Here is a 20,593-nt window from a genome sequence, read left to right on the forward strand (position 1 = left end):
CAAAAAAGAATCCAGGTTGAATTGCAAGCAGCCACTTCCCGCCAAGGCACGGAGAGGCCAGACTGTGAGACAGTGTGTCAGCATAAAAAAAGAAAAAACTCGGACTCATCAGTATTTCCTTCTGCAAGGACCGCAGATGCTTAGCAATAAAAGGCACAAATACAAATCTCATTCGGTTTTATTAATGCACTCATCATTATAAATATAATCATAATTAGAACCCATCCAATTCACCTTAGATTTTTTTTTCATTTTAAGAAACTCAGCACCATGTATTCATAAATAGCATCGATTATCACGAGCTAATGTCTGGAAAACGTTTAAAAAATAGTTACCTGATTTGGATCGGATTGATCTGTAAACTGGGATTACTCGCTTGATCATTGTCGCGCTGTGCCTCTGTCCAGCAGGACTCTTGACAATGAACAGATGCTAAAGAGAAAAAAACTAGCCGACAACAATAACTGTACTTATAATAACACAAATGCAACGATTAATTTACAAAAAAAAAATTGCACCATATTGTTTGAATCTCTCTGCTGATCCCCTTTCTGATCGAAGTTGTACAGATTGGAAAACAACAAAATTCTGTACCACATGGACTATTGTGTAATGTCTCCGCTTGGGCCACATTTACATCTGTGGACACAATATTGACAAACAACAAAACTAAAATGTTGAAAATTGTATCCCTGCCATCATTTTTGGCATATAGAAAGATGTTACATGGATTTCATGTTTCGCAATCAAACAGCAGTTCAGCCGGAGTCGTCCAGTTAAAACATACACTGCTCCCAAAAAGTTCCAGATATTGGGCTTGTCTAATTTTAATTCTTTTTGCACAATTTTCAAATATTCTCTAACAAGCAGCTGAATAGCAAACATCACTGCAGTTGTAAAGAATCTCAAGTACTTTAGGCTCATCCTGAAATATTAGCCTTCGAGGATGGTCGGAAGTCGGACTTTTCCGAGTTCAAACCAGGAAGTGTGTACGGGAAAAATGGCAAAACACAATTTACTCGTGTATAATGCTGCCTTCGCGTGCTATGGAAAAGATGGACGTTAGCATTTGGAAACTCCTAATTAAGACCGAGCTCTGTTCATGTGATTTTGTTGTTATAGCAAAATTGTGTATGCTACATAATTGTGCAGATTCTAAAACAGCCTGCTGTGCTAGCGGACTTTAACGCCCTTATAAGTGTTAATATTTCTTGCCATTCACAAATCCTTGTGCATGTTGAAACTTGGAAAGTTCGCTCAATTCGGAAACTTGGGTATCAAAATAAATTCCCATTTGTCCAGTAGGAAATACGACATGAAGGGGCGTTCACGTGCAATTTTCTACTCTACATGTGGTATTTACCATAATTACGATACCACATGAAGGCAACTAGATAGCTTTCGTCATTCATAAATATTCGACATAACTTCACGTAAAGCAACGTACGTGACAATATGCCGCTATCTACCTGCATGAACTTACAGGGTGAACTACTGAACTGTATGGAATGCTTATGAAATAAGATAAAAAACAATAAATGAAGCAAAATTGCGAGCAGATACGTTTGCTGGAGGTCAAAATGAGTTTTGAGGACCAAAATAAAAAACAGTTTACCACTATCCGCCATTTTGGTTGTTTAGTTTCGCCTCAAACGCTTTCAGGGCTGGGAAAAACCAATTTGGATGTATCAGACTTCCGACCATCCTCGAATGCAGCCTTAAACTCAAAATCCCTAACTTTTTGGGAGTTGTGTAATTAAAAGAGAAAAAAAAAATGGAATATGAGCAAGGAAGCTGGGAAATCATTGTCCTTTTTTTTTTTTTTTTTTTCTTTTCTGATACGTCCCTTCTGGAATCGAGGTTGTAGCCAGGCCCTTAATCTGTGACACAGTACATGTAAATAGTTACCATACAAATACACCGGATTTTGGTTTCCACGTGGCACATAACACTCAAAATATTCGGACATCCCGTTCCTCCGTCTTCTCAGTGCTCGCGCCGTTCTATCTCCCGCTCGTTCTTGGGTCCTTCTGTGATTGGTCCATCAGTCAACTGGTACCTAGACCTTGTCCAGAAGTGATCTCTGGCAGTAGAGGAGGCGCCGGGGTGTGCCGTATTTCCTGAAGAACAACAGCGCCCCCAGGGTGGCAACCACCAGAACCAAGAGGAGGATCGGGATCACCACGGCGACCGGCCCGACGCCGCCCTGAGCCTCGTCCACCTCCAGGATGATCACCTCCTCTTCGCGACCCTTCTTGGGCTCCTCGCTCTCGCAGCCCATCCAGTCGCTCAGCACAGATTTGGGGTAGCCTGACTCCACTTTCATGTACTGGTTGTTGAACTTCCAATATTTGTTGGCCTTGTAGAAGTACGTGTACGCTGCGGGAAAGTATCTTGGTCACTTATTTGGTAGAAGCGCTTCAGTTTGACTTAGTGGTGTACTTACAGCCATCCTCGCTCATAATGGCAGCCTTGATGTTGTCTGGCGCGCCGCTCCACATGCTGATGGGCTTCGGGTAGCCGCTATCCACTGTGCGAGTCCTCTCATTGAAGCGGTAGTACCTGATTAGACAGAGTGTGAACAGGTGCTTAGGAATACTGTCCCGAGTTAGTCAAAGGCTTCTTTGTCGTCATGGCTTTAAAGCCGAGATAAAGTACCAAACTCACTTTGCGCCTCTGAAGAAGTATGTCTGCCCCGTGGGGGTGTAGAAAAGAGCGGCGTCCATTTTGTCTTTGGGGAGACCAGTCCCTATGTCTTTGAGGGGTTTGGGGGAATCCTTCTCCATTGTGGACTCGCTGAAGACCCAGTACCTGTCACCTGTTCATTCGTTCCACTTGTGAGTCAAGGAATCACTGTATATCGTACGCACAAAATGCTAACTTTATGACCGCAAGTACTTACATGCAGTACGTAAAATGCGCACACAAAAATGCTAATTTGAAAATGCTAGTCAACCATTTTATTTTTTATTTATTTATTTTTTTACAATAATATGTTCTATACAACCCCACTAGTCTAAATATGGTATTCTGGTTAATATTGTGTGAGTGGAATGAGTTAAGCAGCAAAATCCAGCTGTTTTTACCCATCTCAGGGGGCAGCCATTTTGCCACTTGCTGTCAACTGAAGATGACATCAATGTTGCAAAATGGTTGCCCCTGAGATGGATTAAAAACAGCTGGATTTTGCTTCATAACTCACGTTCCAAAAATGTAATATTAATCAGAACGTAATTTTTAGACTAGTGAGGTCACATATAACATTACGTCACAAGTCAAAATGGTGGTCTTATGCTGCATTTGAGGGCTTAAATTTGGATTTATCACCCTCCTAGTGTCACAGTTCTGCCTTCAAAGCTTTTGAGGCAAATGTAAACAACAAAGATGGCCGATTCCGATCAATTCTTTGTTGTTCTGATTAACTCAGTTATTCCAAATCAGGCCATGTCACGTGAACATTTGTCTTCTATTTACGTTTGCATCGAACGCTTTGATTTGTATTTTGTACACATGGAATAGTTATACTGTGCCTCTGGAACAGGAGTTGCTGAATTGACTTCTTGTATGAGGGGTCGCGTAGATCTTACCCTTGAAGAAGATGAATTTCCCGTCGTCCCGCTCATAAGCAGCGTTGATGTTGGAAGGAAGACCCTTCCAGAAGTGACTGATGAGCATCGGGTAGCCTGGAAGCACTTTGTTGTTGCGCACACGCCAAAACCAGTTGCCCTGAGAGGTTCATAAATAGTTATTAAACACTGTAATTTAATCAGCTTGTCTCAAAGATAAATTACAGATACATTTGAGAGGTGATAATACCTTAAAGACAAACTTTTCTCCTCTGAGAATGGCGATGGTGTCAAAGTGTCCCTCGCAGATGTCTGGACCGTGTTCTGGTCTCTTGGGACTGGAGGACTTAGTGGGTCTCGGCGGAGGAGGAGGACCGCCTGTCTTGGTCCCTGTGGAAGAATTGTTCAGAATTTGTATATTCATTGTGGGAATACTGAAACATTCCCACATATGTTATTGTGATTTTTATTCTCCATACTTTTTTGCCGTGTAACATCTCCCACATAATACTTCTAATTTACACTGTTCGAATTTCAACTAGCTTCAAAAATTCACGCCTCCCGTGGTATATATCGTCTGATTCCATATTACTTACAGTAGTTGCACAATTTAACTTGTAATATCAACTTTTCCCCATTCATTTTCAATGGGACAGAAATTGAACTTTTATAAGTGTCACTTTCCACGCCCACTTCCATACATATAACTTATCATCATTACCAGGTGTGTGATACTGCTCGGTGGCACAGTTGGTAAAGTGCATTGTCCAGTAACCAGGAGGTCATAATTTCATAATTTATCTCTCAATATATTTCATAAGCATTCAAAATCTTAGCATTCAGCTTTCAGCATTCCCAGGCAATTTCTCCAGAAATTGCACTTAGTCTAGTTGCGGGAATGCTGAAGCATTCCCACATATGTTATTGTGATTTTTATTCTCCACACTTTTTTGCCGTGTAACAACTCCCACACAATACTTTACACTGATCAAATTTCAACTAGCTTCAAAAACTCACGCCTCCCAAGTATCATCTGATTTCACATTACTTACAGTAGTTGCACAATTTAACGTTAAATATCAACTTTTCCCCATTCATTTTCAATGGGACAGACTGAAAATTTTCCAAGTATCACTTTCCACGCCCACTTCCATACATATAACTTATCATCATTACCAGGTGTCTGATACTGCTCAGTGGCACAGTTGGTAAAGTGCATTGTCCAGTAACCAGGAGGTCATAATTTCATAATTTATCTCTCAATTTACTTCATAAGCATTCTACATGCATTCAAAATCTTCAAAATCAGCTATTAGCATTCAGCTTTCAGCATTCCTACACAATTTCTCCAGAAATTGTATTTAGTCTAATTTTATATGATGATGTGCTCGTGTGCCATATCTTTAGACAGCTGGATACCGTAGATGGCTTGGATGCCTCTGCGGTCGTCGTCTGGAAGCTGGAAGTTTTCCGTGTCCATCCACTGATAGAAGGGGGCCATGATGGCAGAAGGATTGTTGGAGTGTTCCAGTCCCAGAGCATGACCCAGCTCATGGACTGCTACCAGGAAAACATCATTACCTTGGTGGAAAGAAACAGATTGTGTGCTTTCAATTCTGGAGAAAACGAGTCCAAGACGAGAGCAGTCTTTAGCTTACCACCCTGGTCCACGTTCCCGCTCGTCCAGGGCTCGGCCAGGTCAAAGTGCGTATCTCCCCCGATCCCCTGACCGGGGAAGTAGGCGTGAGCCAGGAATCCACCCTCACCATCAAACGGTGTGCTGTCACCGTGGAAACCCTCAGAGAAGGAGAGCATGATATCCGCGTACTTGTCCACCTTGCCCCGGATGTGACTGTACGGGATCTCCCTGAAAGTGAGCGGGATGGCACTCTCCCACACTTTGAAGGCTTTCCGGATGGCCTCATAGGTGGCATGTTCGCCAACCTTCGGCGTGTAATTCTGTATGCTACGGCGAAAGAGGTGAATTTAGACCTGAGACGCACAAGGACAAGCAAGATTTGCGGTGTGTGTGATCCAGACCTGAAAGTCACCTCAGACTTGTCCCACTTCAATCCCTGCACCGCGTATCGCTTCCTCCTCAAGTTGCTTTTCAGCTCCGGCCCGAATTTATCGGGAACGCCACATCGTGGGCGACTCATCGCCCTGGCGATGATCAAAGCAATGTTCACATGTCTCGGATCTGTCGCTTGCCAGATTTAGTCAGAAAACTGCTCAAGACTCACGCTAACGTGTTGGCGTCTATTGAGCCGGTGACGGTCAAGCCGTAGAATCTCTGCATGGCTGCGATGGCCGTCTCGATGGACTGTGGCGAACGCAGGGCCTGCGCTCGGACATCACCGGGTGGCAGGTAGCCATATTGCTGAAGCCACGCCTTCAAGTAAAAGCAGGAAGTGGAGAGCAAACAATGAAACAAACTGCAAGGTTTTATCCATATTAGGGTGTCGTTTGAGCTGGAGGCTATCACAGTTGACGTTGGGTTGGTCGGCAGCCAATAGCAGGACAAGTATGGACAGGCAATAAAACAGATAATGTAAACAAGTAAAGTGGTTTTATAAAGTGTTAGAGGGTGACAATAATCTTTATTGTCCACTTGAGACAGAGTCCTTTTTAAACACTCTAGGCAAGGCAAGGCAAGTTTATTTGTATAGCACATTTCATACACAAGGCAACTCAATGTGCTTTACACGAGGAAAGACAACACATAAGCATCAAAAAACAATAGTTAACATTCAGAGGAAAAAAATAAATAAATAAAAATAGGTTACAAAATTTACTAAAAAAAAAAAAAAAAAAAAAAAACATACAATAACAATCTTAAAACATTATTCAACAAACTTTAAAACATTTAACATAAGGAAGTTTAAAATAATATTAAAAAAACAAAAAAACAAAACTTAATTACAGCTGTTTAAAAGTCCCTAATCAAAGGTATAAGAGGGACAAATTTGGACAGGTTTCTCCAGTGTGGATCTTCAAGTATACAATATGTCTGCTTCCAGTTAGCTTCCGATACGTGTTCGGACCTGCATGACACAGATGGACCACACAAATCGCACGAGCGACGCAACATTCTCATTCCATGCCAAGGTTCAACATAAGTCTGCGCCAAATCCAAACATCATCCTCTGAGAAAACCTTCGTCACCGCGACCCACAAGTCTGTCTGGACTCCCACAGCCAAAGACAACTCACAATGTTGGAAAAGTAATGGAGTCCATCCTCTCACTGTTAGTGGGTCAAACCAACCCACTGTTTATTTTTACACATGAGAGCCGCACCCTTTTTCCACTACTGGTGCTCTTTTTAGAGGAGTATCTTAAGGACATTTTGTCAAAACCTATGACAATAAAATGCTCAGTCTTTATAATATTTGACTGTTTATGACTGAAACATCTTCTAATTAGAAGATTAACAATTTAGCTGGTTGAATTTCCGCCCTCTGTCTGCGGACGTGACGTCATTTGCGCATTGTCTACGTGTACGTGAAGTAGGTTGTGTGCATAGCCGTTTTTGGAGATAGGCAAAGTAGGCGGCTTCCTAGGGCCCCCAAGCCACTAGGGGCCCCCCAGCTCTATGTGTAGTCTTACCTGAGGATGCTTAAAATGTCCTGTCTTTATTCTGTCTCTTATATTTGTTTATTACATCCCATTTTTGATTAAAAAAACAAACATAGGACGTAAATAAAATAATCTGTGATGTTAAGCAGTGGCTGGTATTTTTGTGTCAATTTGTGACGCTCCGTCAGTAATGTCACTCTGTGAGAATGATTGACAGCTACCCATCTACCCTTCCCTTTGGCGAGAGTACTCCTAAATAAAACAGACACCTTAATGTCATCAACAGGAAGTTATCTCAGCGGCGCGGAAAAACAGAAGAAAAAGAAAACTGAAGATGGCAAATGGTAAAAAGAGAAAGGTAAGGGACTTGTTGGTGATGGATAGTTGGAGGTGAAACGCCATTTTATTTTATTTTTAGCAAGTTTGTTTATTTGTTTTGCTAGCCAACTCGCTAGCCTCGGGCATTTATTTATAGATTGTAACTTTCTCTTGGCCATCCCTATAGTTCAGTGACACATTTGTAATTGGGTACAAGCACTGTACATCACAATTTCTAATCTAAAAACAGATTGTCTTTCTAGGAGCACTTATAAAATATTTTGGAACTCCAGATAATGAGCCAGGGGGATCCTCTGGACTTCCTGACAAGGACGCCATAGGACCATCGCATCCTTCAGGAGGACCTCCGTCTGACCAGGAAACCCCAGGACCACCACTTTCCTCTGCAGGATCTCCTGACCAGTATACAGTATTAGGTGTTATGCTGATAGTGTGAAACTGATGTTAAATTAGCAGCATTTTGTTAGTTTTCCTTGTTGCACTTTAAAATAGTTTGTTTTGTTGTGTTTTATTTAAATTAACCACTTTTCTAAACAAAAGCTCAAAAGCTGTTTTATTTATTGACGTAAAGAGGACTGTCAACTTAAGATGTTTAATTTTAACTAGTCTGTTTTGTTCATAAAGTGTGATATTTATTATTATTATTTATGTATTTATTATTTCATGTAGTGTGATATATAAGATTGTGGTATTTTAGGAGTCCATCTAAAGGGTTAAGAATCTCTTCATTGTAGATTGGCAAACTAGGGGCCCCCCAACCAGAATCTTGCCAAGGGCCCTCATGAAGCTCGAAACGGCCCTGTATGTGCAGTTTCATTTTTCGTCCACAGGTGGCAGTAGCGAAATTGAATGTTCTGTGTCCAGTAGCTTTTAGCACAGGAGTTGAATCAATACATCTACTTTTCACTGTCTGTACTTCTATTTAAGTACCAAGTGTGTCTACTTTCGCCACCTCTCATGCCTGCCAAGTCCAAAGGGAATTACCCCAAAATCCGCATTCTCTGTCCTCTCATGCTGGTTTCCCAAGTCTCCCAACAGCATGTGACTCGGAAATGGGAGGATTGGAGTGAGCTGGGGCACACATGGCTACCTGTTGGTGATGTGGCAGCGCAGTAACTGGGGAACAAGGTTCACTTATGTCCACTCACAGTGGCAACTTCTCTCCTTCACTGCACATTCTCCTCATAATCGCCACCATCTTCTTTCTCCCAAAGGCCCCCCGAGATTGGTGGTCAAAACATTTTATTGATCGTCAAACTATTGCTTCACACGATTACTTAAACATTTGATTGGAGTCATCCTCACAGCTTCCTGACTGCTTCCACTGTTTACTTATATTAAAAAAAAAAAAAAAGCGACGCCAATGGCGCAGCCGCCATCAAAGCTTCTATTTATCGAGGCTTGAACATGGCTGCTATTGTTGGCCATGTGTGGCCGGTGGGCTGGCAACTGCCGCTTTGGGTAAACACACACCTGAGAGTGCGCAGTGTGTCTGTGGACGTATATTCATACTAAAACATGAGTCATGTCATGTCAAGTGGTGGGAGAATCTTTTTGGGAACCGTTTGAGCATTTTTTTTTTTCTTCAATATCTGGCTTGTACGCTGAAGTGTCCATGTACTAGTATGCTTCTTGTCCCCACTTGGAAGACTATTTAGATGCCTCGTAGAACGACTATGCCACATAAGTAACATTTATTTCAGTACTGTTTTCCACAAAAGGCTTTTGAGCATCACTACTTTAATGTCCATGTACTAGTACAGGGGTCTCCAACCTGCGGCTCTGGAGCCACATATGGCTCTTCTTTAGACCCTCTTCTGTGCAGGCTCCCTGTGGAGCTCTAAAAAAAAAAATTAATATATTGTTTTACATTTTTATTTTTTATTTTTTAGATAAAATATTCTTTAAACTAGTTAATGATTTAACTTAAAAAAATGATGAAATGTTAAAAAAAAAATGTCAGTCAACATTTTGAAGCTGTCAGAAAAAGAGACAGGTAGATGTAAAAGTTTTAAAAATACCTAAAAATCCCCAAAAAGAAAGAGGAAAACCAGAAAATGTCCATGAAATTGCCAAAAAATGTCAGAGAATTTAATTTAAAAAGGCACAAAAGAAAACATTCAAAAAGTAACCATAAAATATCCACAAAATTGCCAAAAATGTCTAACAAAGAAAATGTTAAAAAAAAGAAAGAAAAAAAGGTATAAAGCCCAAAAAGGAAGAAAAAAATGACCATAATATGACCATAAAATTGCCAAAAATGTCAGAAAATTCATAACAAAGAAGGCAGAAAATCTGTAAAAAAAAAAAAAAAAAAAAAAAAGGGCATAAAAATGCCCCAAAAAAGGAAGAAGAGGGCAGAAAATTACCATAATATGTCTATAAAATTGCCAAAAAATGTCAGAAATTTGACAGAAAGGCAGAAAAGCCTAAAACATATGGAAAAAAAGTCTGAAAAAATTACAAAAAAAAAAAAATATCTAAAAACAGAACAGGAAAGGTTGAAGAAAATGAATGCCTAAATATTGGATGCTCCTCTCATATTTTTGTGATTCCTGCTTCCTTCATCACAATCTTCAAATGCTTTGCAGCTCCAGACAGATTTTCTGTTATTTATTTGGCCCAAATTTGGCAATAAAGGTTGCTGATCCCTCTACTAGTAGGGAGTAGAAGAACAAGGGCATACAACTTACTACTAATAGTTCGAGTGTGCAGAAATGTCATACATTAGTGGAAGGCAGAACTAGAAAAAAAAACATTAAGACAGCCGGATTTTTGACATTAAGTTATTCTACCGTAGTTGTCAAATCCGAAGCACATTCTCTGAGGTTTTTACGGCTAACAAGGGGTTAAAGAGAAGATGAGGGTATCCAGTTACATGAGGCAAGGTCAAGATATTAGACTTGGTGGCGGTAGGAAAGTATACGGGGACGGGTGAGAGACAGAGTTGGGAAGTATCGCTGAATTTCAATTTGGGACAGAGTCAGTTGTTCCTCTGACTGTGCCAGTGGAAAAAAAAAAAATCCACTCATGTGTCTCTGGAATCTCACATTACTTTTATTTCTTTGCCTCGACGACCCAGTTAACACCAGAGTTGCCATAACTGGCTAACCTAGAACTGTGTCTAAAAAAACTTCCATGGTTGCTCGAGTTGTTGGTTTGTCCAGATGGTGTCTTTTGATGCTAACTGTTAGCATGATGGTAGCAGCTAACATCATGAAGCCAATTGAACCCAGATGGTTCTGAAGCGCTGGGATCATCACTTTTAAGACCCGTTTGTTTTCACTGCTACCCACTTCCTTCACTCGCAGAGTCCAGCAAAGCACTTCTATTATACAAAGAGCAGTGATGCGAAGTAACCAAGTACTAATACTCCTTACTGAGGTAGATTTTATTTACTTAGTTAAAAAAGGCTTTTTTTTCTTCGTCTTTTTTTTTTTTTCAACCTCCGAAGCAACGTAAACATAAATAGACACAGATAAAGTCAACCATGTTAGACATCTTGATTGGTTTAGACTTGAGGTAGGTTTTAAAGTGGAAGTCAACGTTAAACATTTCTTGACAATAATATGTTATATGTGACCTCATGAGTCTAAAAACATGTCATTCTTTTTTTTTTTCTTTTTTTTCTTTTTTTTTGTCATTCTGATTAATATTACATTTGTGGAAAAAGGATACGAAGCTAAATCCAGCCATTTTTATCCATCTCAGGGGGCGGCCATTTTGCCAGCTCAGCTTCAGAAAATGGGTGAGCTGTGATTGGTTGTTACCCTGATCCCTGAGTCTCAGGGGGCGGCCATTTTGCCACTTGCTGTCAACTGAAGATGACATCAATGTTGCTCAGGCGACGGCCAATCACAACTCACCTGTTTTCTGAAGCTGAGCTGTGATTGATGTCATCGTCAGTCGCGATGGATAAAAACGGCTGGATTTTGCTGCTTAACATATTCCATAAACGCAATATTAACTAAAATACCATATTTAGACAAGTGGAGCTGCATAGAACATATTATTGTCAAAAAAAAAAAGGGGGTTGACTTCCCTTGAAGAAGTCGGTTCAGAACGATGCACTCACATCTTTTAAATCAAAATTGATTTTCCAATTTAAATCTGGTTTCATTACACCAAATGTGTATAAACAGGCCGAAATCTGATCTCAGACGATTACAAAAAAAAAAAAAAAAAAAAAAACATGATTAAAATATAGAAGTGTGTCTCATAGTTTCTCAGAATGTTGAGCAACTACGGGATTTGTCTCAGTTCAGCATTTTGGTGCGGTTTCGCTATGTATCTCCGTCCACGCCCTGACGTCACGGGCCCGTTTTTTGTGTGTTTTTTTTTTAATCACATGCTTTCATATGCAGGTGATGAAACGTCGTGACCTAGCTATTTTCAATGCAGTCCTCTGGACGGCCACAGTTTGGTTTTGTCACCACGTCGGTGCTGCCTGTGGTCAGTGACTAAGGACATCCTTGGGTCCTGCATCCTGTCACGGCCAAGTAAAAATGTGTGATTCACTTCCCGTCTTGGTTCCTTATTCACTACAGACGCATATAGAGCACATCAAACTATCATCAAATTGCTGCTTTTGGTGGTGAGCAATTTGCAAACTTTGCAGGGCGTTGCTTTGGTTCCATCAGTTTGGAAAACACTCAAAATAATGCTTTCAATTGGTGCAAACTGTCACCCTGAGCTATCATAATTGCTCCTACATTAGTTTAGATTAGTGTTTATCTGGATTGTAGTTAAATGATAAATGGGGGTTTTACAGTCTTTATTGTCCTTTCTTTGACCCTTTTGGCTTTCTCTTACAAAGATACTGAGTTGAACAGAAGAATGATCTTATTTCAGATCATTTCCCTTTGGCAAAATGGCACTTTCCAGGTCAAAGAGTCATCTCAGGCAACTGTCTAAAGTCTGCACAGGCAGATGAAAACCGTTAAACATCCTCCCCCGAGAAAGAGAGAAAAAACATTCTCCCTTTTGTCTCCTTCTGAACAAAGCAGAACAACCCCAGATAAACATGTCAGATTGTTACCAACATTCCAAGTCAATGTATAGTGAGTGACAAGAAGAAATTGGGCTCATCTTTTTCCATACACTGGAGCATCAGTTCTGAATTTATGGAAAATCCCCGCGGTTGATTTCTTCAGCTCGCAATGTTGTCTAAAAGCGGACTTACCTCTGCTCTCAACACATCTGCAGTGACCGAAAAGCAGTGGATAGCGCAGGCCAGGGCGACGACCAAGAGTGGCAGCATTTTTTTCTCCCTCTTTGATTAATGAACAGCTCGCACAAATCCTGACGTCTTCCTAGTGATCCAAGAAAAACTAACTCATGCGACTCTTGAAGCGAACACCGGAGTCAAATCTGGACTGTGAGCTAAAGACAAAGCGGTGAAATCATCACATCTGTGGTTTCAAAACTTTCTGCCCCTCCCCACCTTTGCTGGGATTGTCTTACTGTGTGTGGGGACGTGGTCAGAGCGATGGATAAGCCTTTGGGTCCTCCTCCAGATGTTTGTGTGTATTTTTTCAACTCCCTCTCTCCCCTCCCTGCTGTGTACCGAGCATACACTTACACACACAGACATCGCCTTAGGCACCCAGTCACACGTCAGTGCCATACTGGATGTGGCAAAGTTTCAATAACACACACGCTGGTTGCTGGAAACAGGGAAAAAATACATAGGGAAGGACACATTTGGATGACAACCTTCTCACGAAACTCAGATGAGTGGGTTTTTATAAAGGTTGTGATTGATAGTAACCTCTCTCTGAACTAGAACCCTCAATTGGACCAAACTGTTCTTTTGGGACTAGAGTCTACTCTGGACGAGAACCATAACTTGAAACTAGTACCTGCACTTGGTATTGGAATCTTTTTCTTTCGAGCCCCGAACATTTTCATGTGACAAGGCCTTCTCTCGGGACTACAAATTGGGAATGGTACCTCATTTCAGATCCATTGTGACTGCGTGTAGTTTGTCAAGGAAGACAAAACAGCTGTGCAGCATGCAGAGCGGTTCAAACCATGGCAGTGATCCTTGTCTTGATTGACTACATTTTGATTTCAATTTTATGTAAATAAATTGTAAACTGACTTATGCATTTCAAACTGTGTCCAGAGGAAAAAGTAAGAAAAAAATGGTTTTGATGAAACCTGTTTACATTTTTAAAACAAGTATTGATATTCTTCTCTTTGCCGTCGAACTCTTAACCACAAGCCAAGACCGATAACAGACCATTTTGGAGGGATTCATATTTTTATGTTTCTGCGACACTGGCAAATTAAATCGAGCAACAGTGACATCTATCGATATAAAATGGTACTTGCCCATGGAGTTTTAATAAGACGTACAACCACGTGACAGAGAAACTCCGCCCCTCATGCGTCATCGTGCTAAAAAAACAAAAAAACAAAAAAAAAACACACAAAACAAGGAAGTAGTTCCGAACTTATCAAGAACCGAACGACAAGGTAACGTACTACTCGCTTTGAATTATTTACTTACGTTTGAACAACTCTTTCGACAGTTCACATTTATATGTTAAGATGTTCGACGTTAATTGTCGGTTAAATGTAACACAGGAAGGAAGCGCGGTGTTAGCATGTAGCTCGACCGGATGCTAAAGCTACTAAAGCTCTTATTGCTTTTAGACTGAAACTAGCCTGGTTCACACAGATACGGATATACATATAACCCAGTGTGGGAGACAGATTAACTTTTAAACGAGTCATAGGCGAAATTATAGCAGTTTAAAACACTTGTGCCGTCCTCAAATGTACAAACCTGATGGACATTTTTCTGACAAAAATGTAAATGCACAAATAAACTGTTGTACATTTTCTGCCTGTCATTATATGTCTGGCATAAATAGGTGAAGTAAGATCCATTATTAGTAAGCTGAAGTTCGATAATTAGTTGGAATCATTGCTCTATTTCATAGGTGATTTTACAAAATATATGTTTTTACTCTGCAGGTGACGTCTTCCAGAACAAAACTTCAAAAATGGCACTTTGCTGACATTTTCCCATTTTAATTTTGCACATTATCAACACAATGATGCACATTCGCAGCATCCTGATTTATTTCTTCGCGGGTGGGTAGATGGAAATTTGTGAATCTGTTTGACAAAGTATATCAGAGTGTCATTGTTATGTTTCTGCTTGTCCGCAGCATGCAGCCAGTCCCGTCTGGCGCTTTCTTTTGGTAAGGACTGTCATTCAGTGTCACACGCTGATGTTCTAGTTTAAAAGATTGCGAAGACTTAATTGTAACAAATGCAAAATATCTCAAAATCAAGGCAAAAAAAAAAAAAAAGACATTTGTGAAAGAGCATTTTTATTTCTTGAAACCTTTTTTGTCAAGTTATTTGTGCCAGCCGTGGGCAAGTGGTTAAGATCTTCACCTGCCACCGTAGGGACTCCGGTTCAAGGCCATCACACTGCTGCAATATCCTTGAGCGATACCCTGTGTATATGTGTGCATGACAAAAAAAAAAGAAAAAAAAGATGATTATTCATCTCCTTGATATTTTATTGCAGTTAATTCTGTAGGTGTAGGTTGTTAATCTCGTAAACTATGTTTCCTTGAAATTTTGCCATGTGACATTTTCCTGTTCCATATTTATCAAGCCCAGCTAGTCAGTTAAATGTGTTTCTCCCCCCTGTATTCCTCAGACCACTGTGGACATCCCCCTCAAGTGTTTGATAGCGAGGTGGGAGAGATCAGGAGTTCTGCTTACCACACTTACTCCTACCGTTTTGGCTCCACATATGACTGCTGGACCATTCAGGGTCCAGTGGGAATCCCAGTTGTCCTAAGGTACATACGCACGTCCACCAAATAGGGGTTCATTCTAAAATACCACCTAAAAGATGGCTCTCCCCAAATTTTTGTGAGTAGCTTTTAAATCATCTGCTAATTTTATTTATTTATTTTTTGCCTCTTGCTTGTTTTAGCTTCTCCCAGTTTTCGGCTCGGTGCAGGAAAGAGTGGCTGGCCATCAAATCATCCGCTGGCGGCACTCCGCTCGTTCTCTGCGGCTCCAAATTGCCGCCACCCGTTGAATTCCCGGGTGGAAACATCACTGTGGTGCACCACTTCCTGCCACATATATATCCCGTGTCGTCATTTCGCTTGAATTATGCCAGAGGTACGTTTGTCAAATTGTCCAGGGGCTTCCATGTCTAGTTGCAAAGGGGTGAAACGTATGAAAAATAAAATAAATTACGAGAAGTTGAGGTGGGGAATTATTTTCCAACTGTTTTCATTTGGATTTGTGGGAATTGAGTAATTTAATGGAAAGGTATCATAATCAAGCATAAATAAAAATATTACCTATAGTAATAAAAACACCTCCATGCAAAAATAATGCAATTAAAAAGCTTGGCAATGGAACATTTCTAACTTTCAGTCAACTTGCAATTTTGCAACCCTGTGGTCTTGACAGATCCTGACTCTGGCGAATGCCCCTTCACTTCGTTTGAATGCCTGGGAGGGCGCTGCCTGCCCCTCTCATGGCGTTGCAACGGCCAGGTGGAGTGTCTCGGGGAAGGGTACGGCGTGGGCACAGATGAGGAGGGCTGCGGCACAGAGGAGAGCCCTTCCAGGACGCCGGAGGATGGCGAAACGGCCGAGAGGAACGGCGCCGGGGATTCAGAGGATCAAAGTCCTGCTGTGAAAAGCCACAAGGACGACAGGACGGATGAGCTGTTGGCCCTGTTGAAGGAGAGGCGGGAGAATGAACTCCTAAGAGAACCCCACGTGACACCCGCTCCCATCGAGTGGCCCTGCGGAGGTCTCCTCCGGACTTTCTACGGGACTTTCTCTCCTCCGTCTCCTCGGGGCACACCTTTACTCTGCGTTTGGACTCTGGACCCAGATGACACCCGGCCCTTGAGGCTGGACCTGCAGCAGCTGGTGCTCGGCTCCGGGGACACGCTCACAGTCCACAATGGAGCGCAAGGCAAAGGAGACATCATTAAAATTGTGAGTGTCTTGCAATTGAGATGGGGGGGGCAATATGCTTTGATCCTAATAAATTAATATTACAAGTTCATTTACTTAAAATGAATTAAATTATGCCTGTATAATAGTGCTTTATTATTATTATTGTTATTATTATTATTATTATTATTATTATTTATTGTAAAGGAAGACAATCACACAATACTAAAAATCTTTAGTATTAGAACAAAGTGTAATTGCACATCCTTAACTGAAGGTGGTAGTGGTCCTCTTATTGTCAGCTCAGTTGATTTATATTTATTTTATGTTTATAAGAATACAATGTTATGTAGACGTATGAGAAATTGTACTGCACAGAATCTTTTTTTCTTCCTGGGGAACCGTCACCGAAATTATTATACAGAAGACTTCATTTGCTTTGATTCACCAACAGATCACAAGCACCTCCAATTATAAATCGGTGCAAGTGGAGTCCCGCACCGGCCTGCTGTCGCTGACTTACCAGACGCGTCCCAGCTCGGACGGCGGCGGCTTCAACGCCACGTTCCACGTCGGGAGCTACTGCCCCCCCTGGGAGGGCCGCTGCCGCGGCGCCTCGGGGGGCTGCTTCACGCAGGAGCAACGCTGCGACGGCAAGTGGGATTGCCCCGAGACCGGCAAGGATGAGGAGGGCTGCCGGGGCTGCGGCCCTGACCAGTTTGCCTGCGGGGTCCCCGGCCAGAGGGCGGCAGCGGCTGCCGGTCGCTTCGCCGGCCGACCCGTGTGTTATCCTGTGAGCGAGCGGTGCAACTACCAGCTGTATTGTGCGGATGGCAGCGACGAGAGGGACTGCACCGTCTGCCAGCCCGGAACCTTCCACTGTGACAGTGACAGGTCAGCTGTAATTCTGTTCAATAAAGGACCCATTGGGATTTACTCGGAAAGGAATTCTAAAAATTCTACAAATAACTCTCCATAATGGCAACAGGAAATCTTGTTTTTTTTCCTCCCTCTATAAATGAATACGTATCATCGTGGGCTTCTCACAGGTGCGTGTTCGAGAGCTGGCGCTGCGACGGGCAGGTAGACTGCAAGGACCGTACGGACGAGCTCAACTGCACCGTCATCCTGCCGCGCAAGGTCATCACGGCGGCGACGGTGGGCAGCCTGGTCTGCGGGCTGCTGCTGGTCATCGCCATGGGCTGCACCTGCAAGCTGTACTCGCTCCGAACCAGGGAGTACAGGTAACCACTGTTGACAAAACACACCTGGAAACTGTTTAGGGGTGCTTTAAAGTGAGTATTGTTGAGTCCAAACATGTCCTCTGCACGCAGCATGTTTGCACCGATCAACCGACATGAGGCACAGCTGATTCAGCAGCAAGCGCCGCCATCTTACGGTCAGCTGATCGCACAAGGCATTATTCCCCCAGTGGAGGACTTCCCCACGGAAAACCCCAATGAGGTTAGAGAATTTTTTTTTTTTTTTTTTTTTTTTTTGCTCATTCAGAACCATTTATATTAGTTTTGCATTTTTCATTGCAGTTGCATATTATTTCCTCATGACTTTCATTTTTCAAATTCAGTTAAGTAGTTTACAGACGGGGTTTGCTAGATTTTAGATTTGCTAGTTTTTATTTTTTCAAAGATGCTTCATTTTAGTTTAGTTTTTATTAGTTTGAGTATTGTTTTTATATATATATATATATATATATATATATATATATATATATATATATATATATATATATATGTGTGTATATATATATTTGTATGTATATATATATTACCTGTAATAAACTTGGTCACCACATACTGTCCATTAACTAATAATAAATAATTAATAAATAAATAAATAATTCATAATAATTAAATCGCTACATGCCTCGGTTAGCTTTACTTCGGAAAATCAATGCGACTGACATGACAACGTTTTGCTCCATCAGACGTCGTCCTTGTCTCTGAGAGGAATCCTCCAGCTCCTTCGCCAGGACGCCGTCGCGTCGCCACACCGGCGACGCAGGCCCCGCTTCGTCCGCCGCCTCGTCCGCCGCATGAGGAGGTGGGGTCTGATTCCCAGGCAGCCCTCCAGACCCTCTCAGGCGGCCAGCGGCGGGCATCAGCCCCCCGACGCTGCCCCTCACGATCAGGAGCCGCCCTGCGCCGCCCCCGCCGGCTCCTCGTCTTCGGCGGAATCCGCCAACCGGCCCGCGCCTCGGAAAGCGGCTCTGTCGACTCAGGCTCCGCCCCCGCCCTCCGCTTCCCCGCCGCCGCCTCCGTACGCGCCGCCGGCGCCACCCGCCGAGGCACCCCAGACGCCCCCGCCGGCCGTCCCGCCGAGCAGCCCCTCTCTGGCGTCCATCTTCCACACGCTGGGCATGAGTCTGTCCCTGTTCAGGGCGTCGCCCTCGTCCCCGTCCGGCAACTCCATGCCCCTCTCGGCCTCCCCCTCCTTCTCCTCGTCGTCTTCGGACGACGACGTGCTGCTCATCCCGCTTTCCGAAGACGCCGTTTCAGAGGATGACGTGCCCATGCTCACTTGAATCACCTCCGAGTCTAGTGCCTTTTTTCTGTTGTTTAATTGCTTTTGATTTTTTAATTAAGTATTCTACCATTTAGAAGAGCGTTTTAGAGCAGTTTTTCCCAACCTTTATCCAGTTTAGTCACATTTTTTATTTTTTTTTTTACATTAGAAAAAAATGTCACAGCACACCACTAACAAAATTGTCAGAAAAACTGCCCGACCTAAATAATGCTGCCCCAGAATCTTTAGAATTGCTGATATTAATAGTGTAATATAGCTACGGTAAAGCAATTTTTATTTTCTAGGGCTGGGTATGGATTCAATTTCGATTCGCAGGAATTCCGTTCAATTTGATTTAGATTTTTTCTGATTCAAGTCTCTCCAATTCAATCTGATATTGATCAGTTATGGAACATCAATTCTTAAATATCAAGGACATGATAAACCTCCACAAACATTACATTTTGCAGAGGCAGTAACTGGTTTTAAACCATTGAGTTTATTAATGAAGTTAACACGTTCATAATCACTTAAGTGTAACACAGACATTGACATCAGCGAGGATGAGATGAAAATACTTTCATAATTCTAATTCAATAATTGTAAATATAATTTAAAAAGATTCTCAATTGCCTGAAAGAGCAATAAGTCAGTTATTTCATAAATTTCAAGAAAAATATTTTATATTCATGTGAACAGTAAATTGGTTTAATGAATCGATATCAGACTCGAAAAGGAAAATCGATTATTCAATTTTTATTTATTTATTTTTTTAACCCAAATGCAAACAAAAACTGTAAGCAACACAACGTTACTAATATGTTTTATGTTTATTTTGTTTGTTTCCTGCCAGGTCAGAATTGCAAATGAGAATCTTCTCTCACTTGCCTTTCTTGAATGAGAAAAAAAAGTTATGGGTTAGGATGACTTACACTACAGATGATTTGATTTTGAAATAGCCGAAATGTGCACATGAAAAAATGAATTTTAGGCCATCGAATAGAAATAGGATCATTTCCCTGGTTGGGAACCACTGTTTTAGCGCAAAAGCAAGGCTGACGTGGTCGCTACATGTCAGCGGAGCTTTTTTGCACATAAGATCTCCCATATCTACAGTTTGACTCCTTCCGAATGCTGAATAACATTTGAATGTGTTCGGCAGCGGAATATGTTTGTAGACCGTCTTCAGGTATTTTAGAGAGAGAAAATGCATCCCTCGTCCCTATTTAAGTGCCTTTTTTGAGGAACTTCCCACAGGTGGTCCCCCGAAGTAAAGTTACATGCTGCACAGAACACGCACTGATGACTCGTTGGCAATAACCCTTCGGATGCGGGTTTTAGTGCTGTTTTCCTGAATCCCTTCCAAGTGAATGTATGGAAATGTGTTTCTTTGAACCTTTTAGGACGTGAGAAAGCGCCCCCACCCGATTAATTTTGACACTTGTGCCAATCGAATGATTACTCTTAGTCTTGTTGCTTTTTGTTGAATGTATCAAATAGCTGAGAGGTTTTAAACTTTGCAATGTATTGAGATGAGTAAGAGAAAGTTTAAGGTTTGTTCGGGTCAATTTCACTGTATATAAGTCCAAAATGTGGCTGCGATTAAAAGATTTGCACTTTTTATTGGGGGTCTT

At 41.8% G+C, this 20,593-nt stretch overlaps 2 protein-coding genes across 3 annotated transcripts; one reads left to right on the forward strand and one right to left on the reverse strand.

The window, feature by feature from the left end:
* Positions 1 to 160: 160 nt before the first annotated feature.
* Positions 161 to 12,936, reverse strand: mmp14a (matrix metallopeptidase 14a (membrane-inserted)). 2 transcript variants are annotated; one of them, XM_077500105.1, is made up of 10 exons: positions 12,665 to 12,936; positions 5,810 to 5,958; positions 5,607 to 5,729; positions 5,225 to 5,532; positions 4,986 to 5,147; positions 3,817 to 3,956; positions 3,588 to 3,726; positions 2,668 to 2,818; positions 2,447 to 2,562; positions 161 to 2,379 (listed from the first exon to the last, which is right to left on the reverse strand). In XM_077500105.1, the coding sequence occupies exons 1-10, from the start codon at positions 12,740 to 12,742 to the stop codon at positions 2,060 to 2,062; spliced, it is 1,686 nt and encodes a 561-aa protein (XP_077356231.1). In that variant the 5' UTR covers positions 12,743 to 12,936; the 3' UTR covers positions 161 to 2,059. The 2 variants fall into 2 exon arrangements, with proteins under 2 accessions (XP_077356231.1, XP_077356232.1); XM_077500106.1 differs by having other exon boundaries at positions 3,817 to 4,000; positions 4,955 to 5,147.
* Positions 12,937 to 13,870: 934 nt separating this feature from the next.
* lrp10 (low density lipoprotein receptor-related protein 10) lies at positions 13,871 to 20,580 on the forward strand. The gene is made up of 10 exons (XM_077500297.1): positions 13,871 to 13,962; positions 14,467 to 14,586; positions 14,664 to 14,696; positions 15,167 to 15,311; positions 15,449 to 15,642; positions 15,940 to 16,478; positions 16,891 to 17,330; positions 17,486 to 17,680; positions 17,771 to 17,900; positions 18,382 to 20,580. The coding sequence occupies exons 2-10, from the start codon at positions 14,547 to 14,549 to the stop codon at positions 18,976 to 18,978; spliced, it is 2,313 nt and encodes a 770-aa protein (XP_077356423.1). The 5' UTR covers positions 13,871 to 13,962; positions 14,467 to 14,546; the 3' UTR covers positions 18,979 to 20,580.
* The last annotated feature ends 13 nt before the right edge of the window (positions 20,581 to 20,593 follow it).

This window comes from Festucalex cinctus, chromosome 16 (genome assembly GCF_051991245.1).
Source record: "Festucalex cinctus isolate MCC-2025b chromosome 16, RoL_Fcin_1.0, whole genome shotgun sequence".
Classification (NCBI taxonomy): domain Eukaryota; kingdom Metazoa; phylum Chordata; class Actinopteri; order Syngnathiformes; family Syngnathidae; genus Festucalex; species Festucalex cinctus.

Coding starts and splice junctions, on each gene's coding strand:
- mmp14a (XM_077500106.1), bottom strand. CDS start 12,742: ATGCTGCCACTCTTGGTCGTCGCCCTGGCCTGCGCTATCCACTGCTTT. Junction 5,533..5,606: donor AAGTCTGAGGTGACTTTCAG/GTCTGGATCACA, acceptor CTTTCGCCGTAG/CATACAGAATTACACGCCGA. Junction 2,819..3,587: donor GAAATTCATCTTCTTCAAGG/GTAAGATCTACG, acceptor ACGAATGAACAG/GTGACAGGTACTGGGTCTTC.
- lrp10 (XM_077500297.1), top strand. CDS start 14,547: ATGATGCACATTCGCAGCATCCTGATTTATTTCTTCGCGG. Junction 14,697..15,166: donor CCGTCTGGCGCTTTCTTTTG/GTAAGGACTGTC, acceptor TGTATTCCTCAG/ACCACTGTGGACATCCCCCT. Junction 17,901..18,381: donor CCACGGAAAACCCCAATGAG/GTTAGAGAATTT, acceptor TTGCTCCATCAG/ACGTCGTCCTTGTCTCTGAG.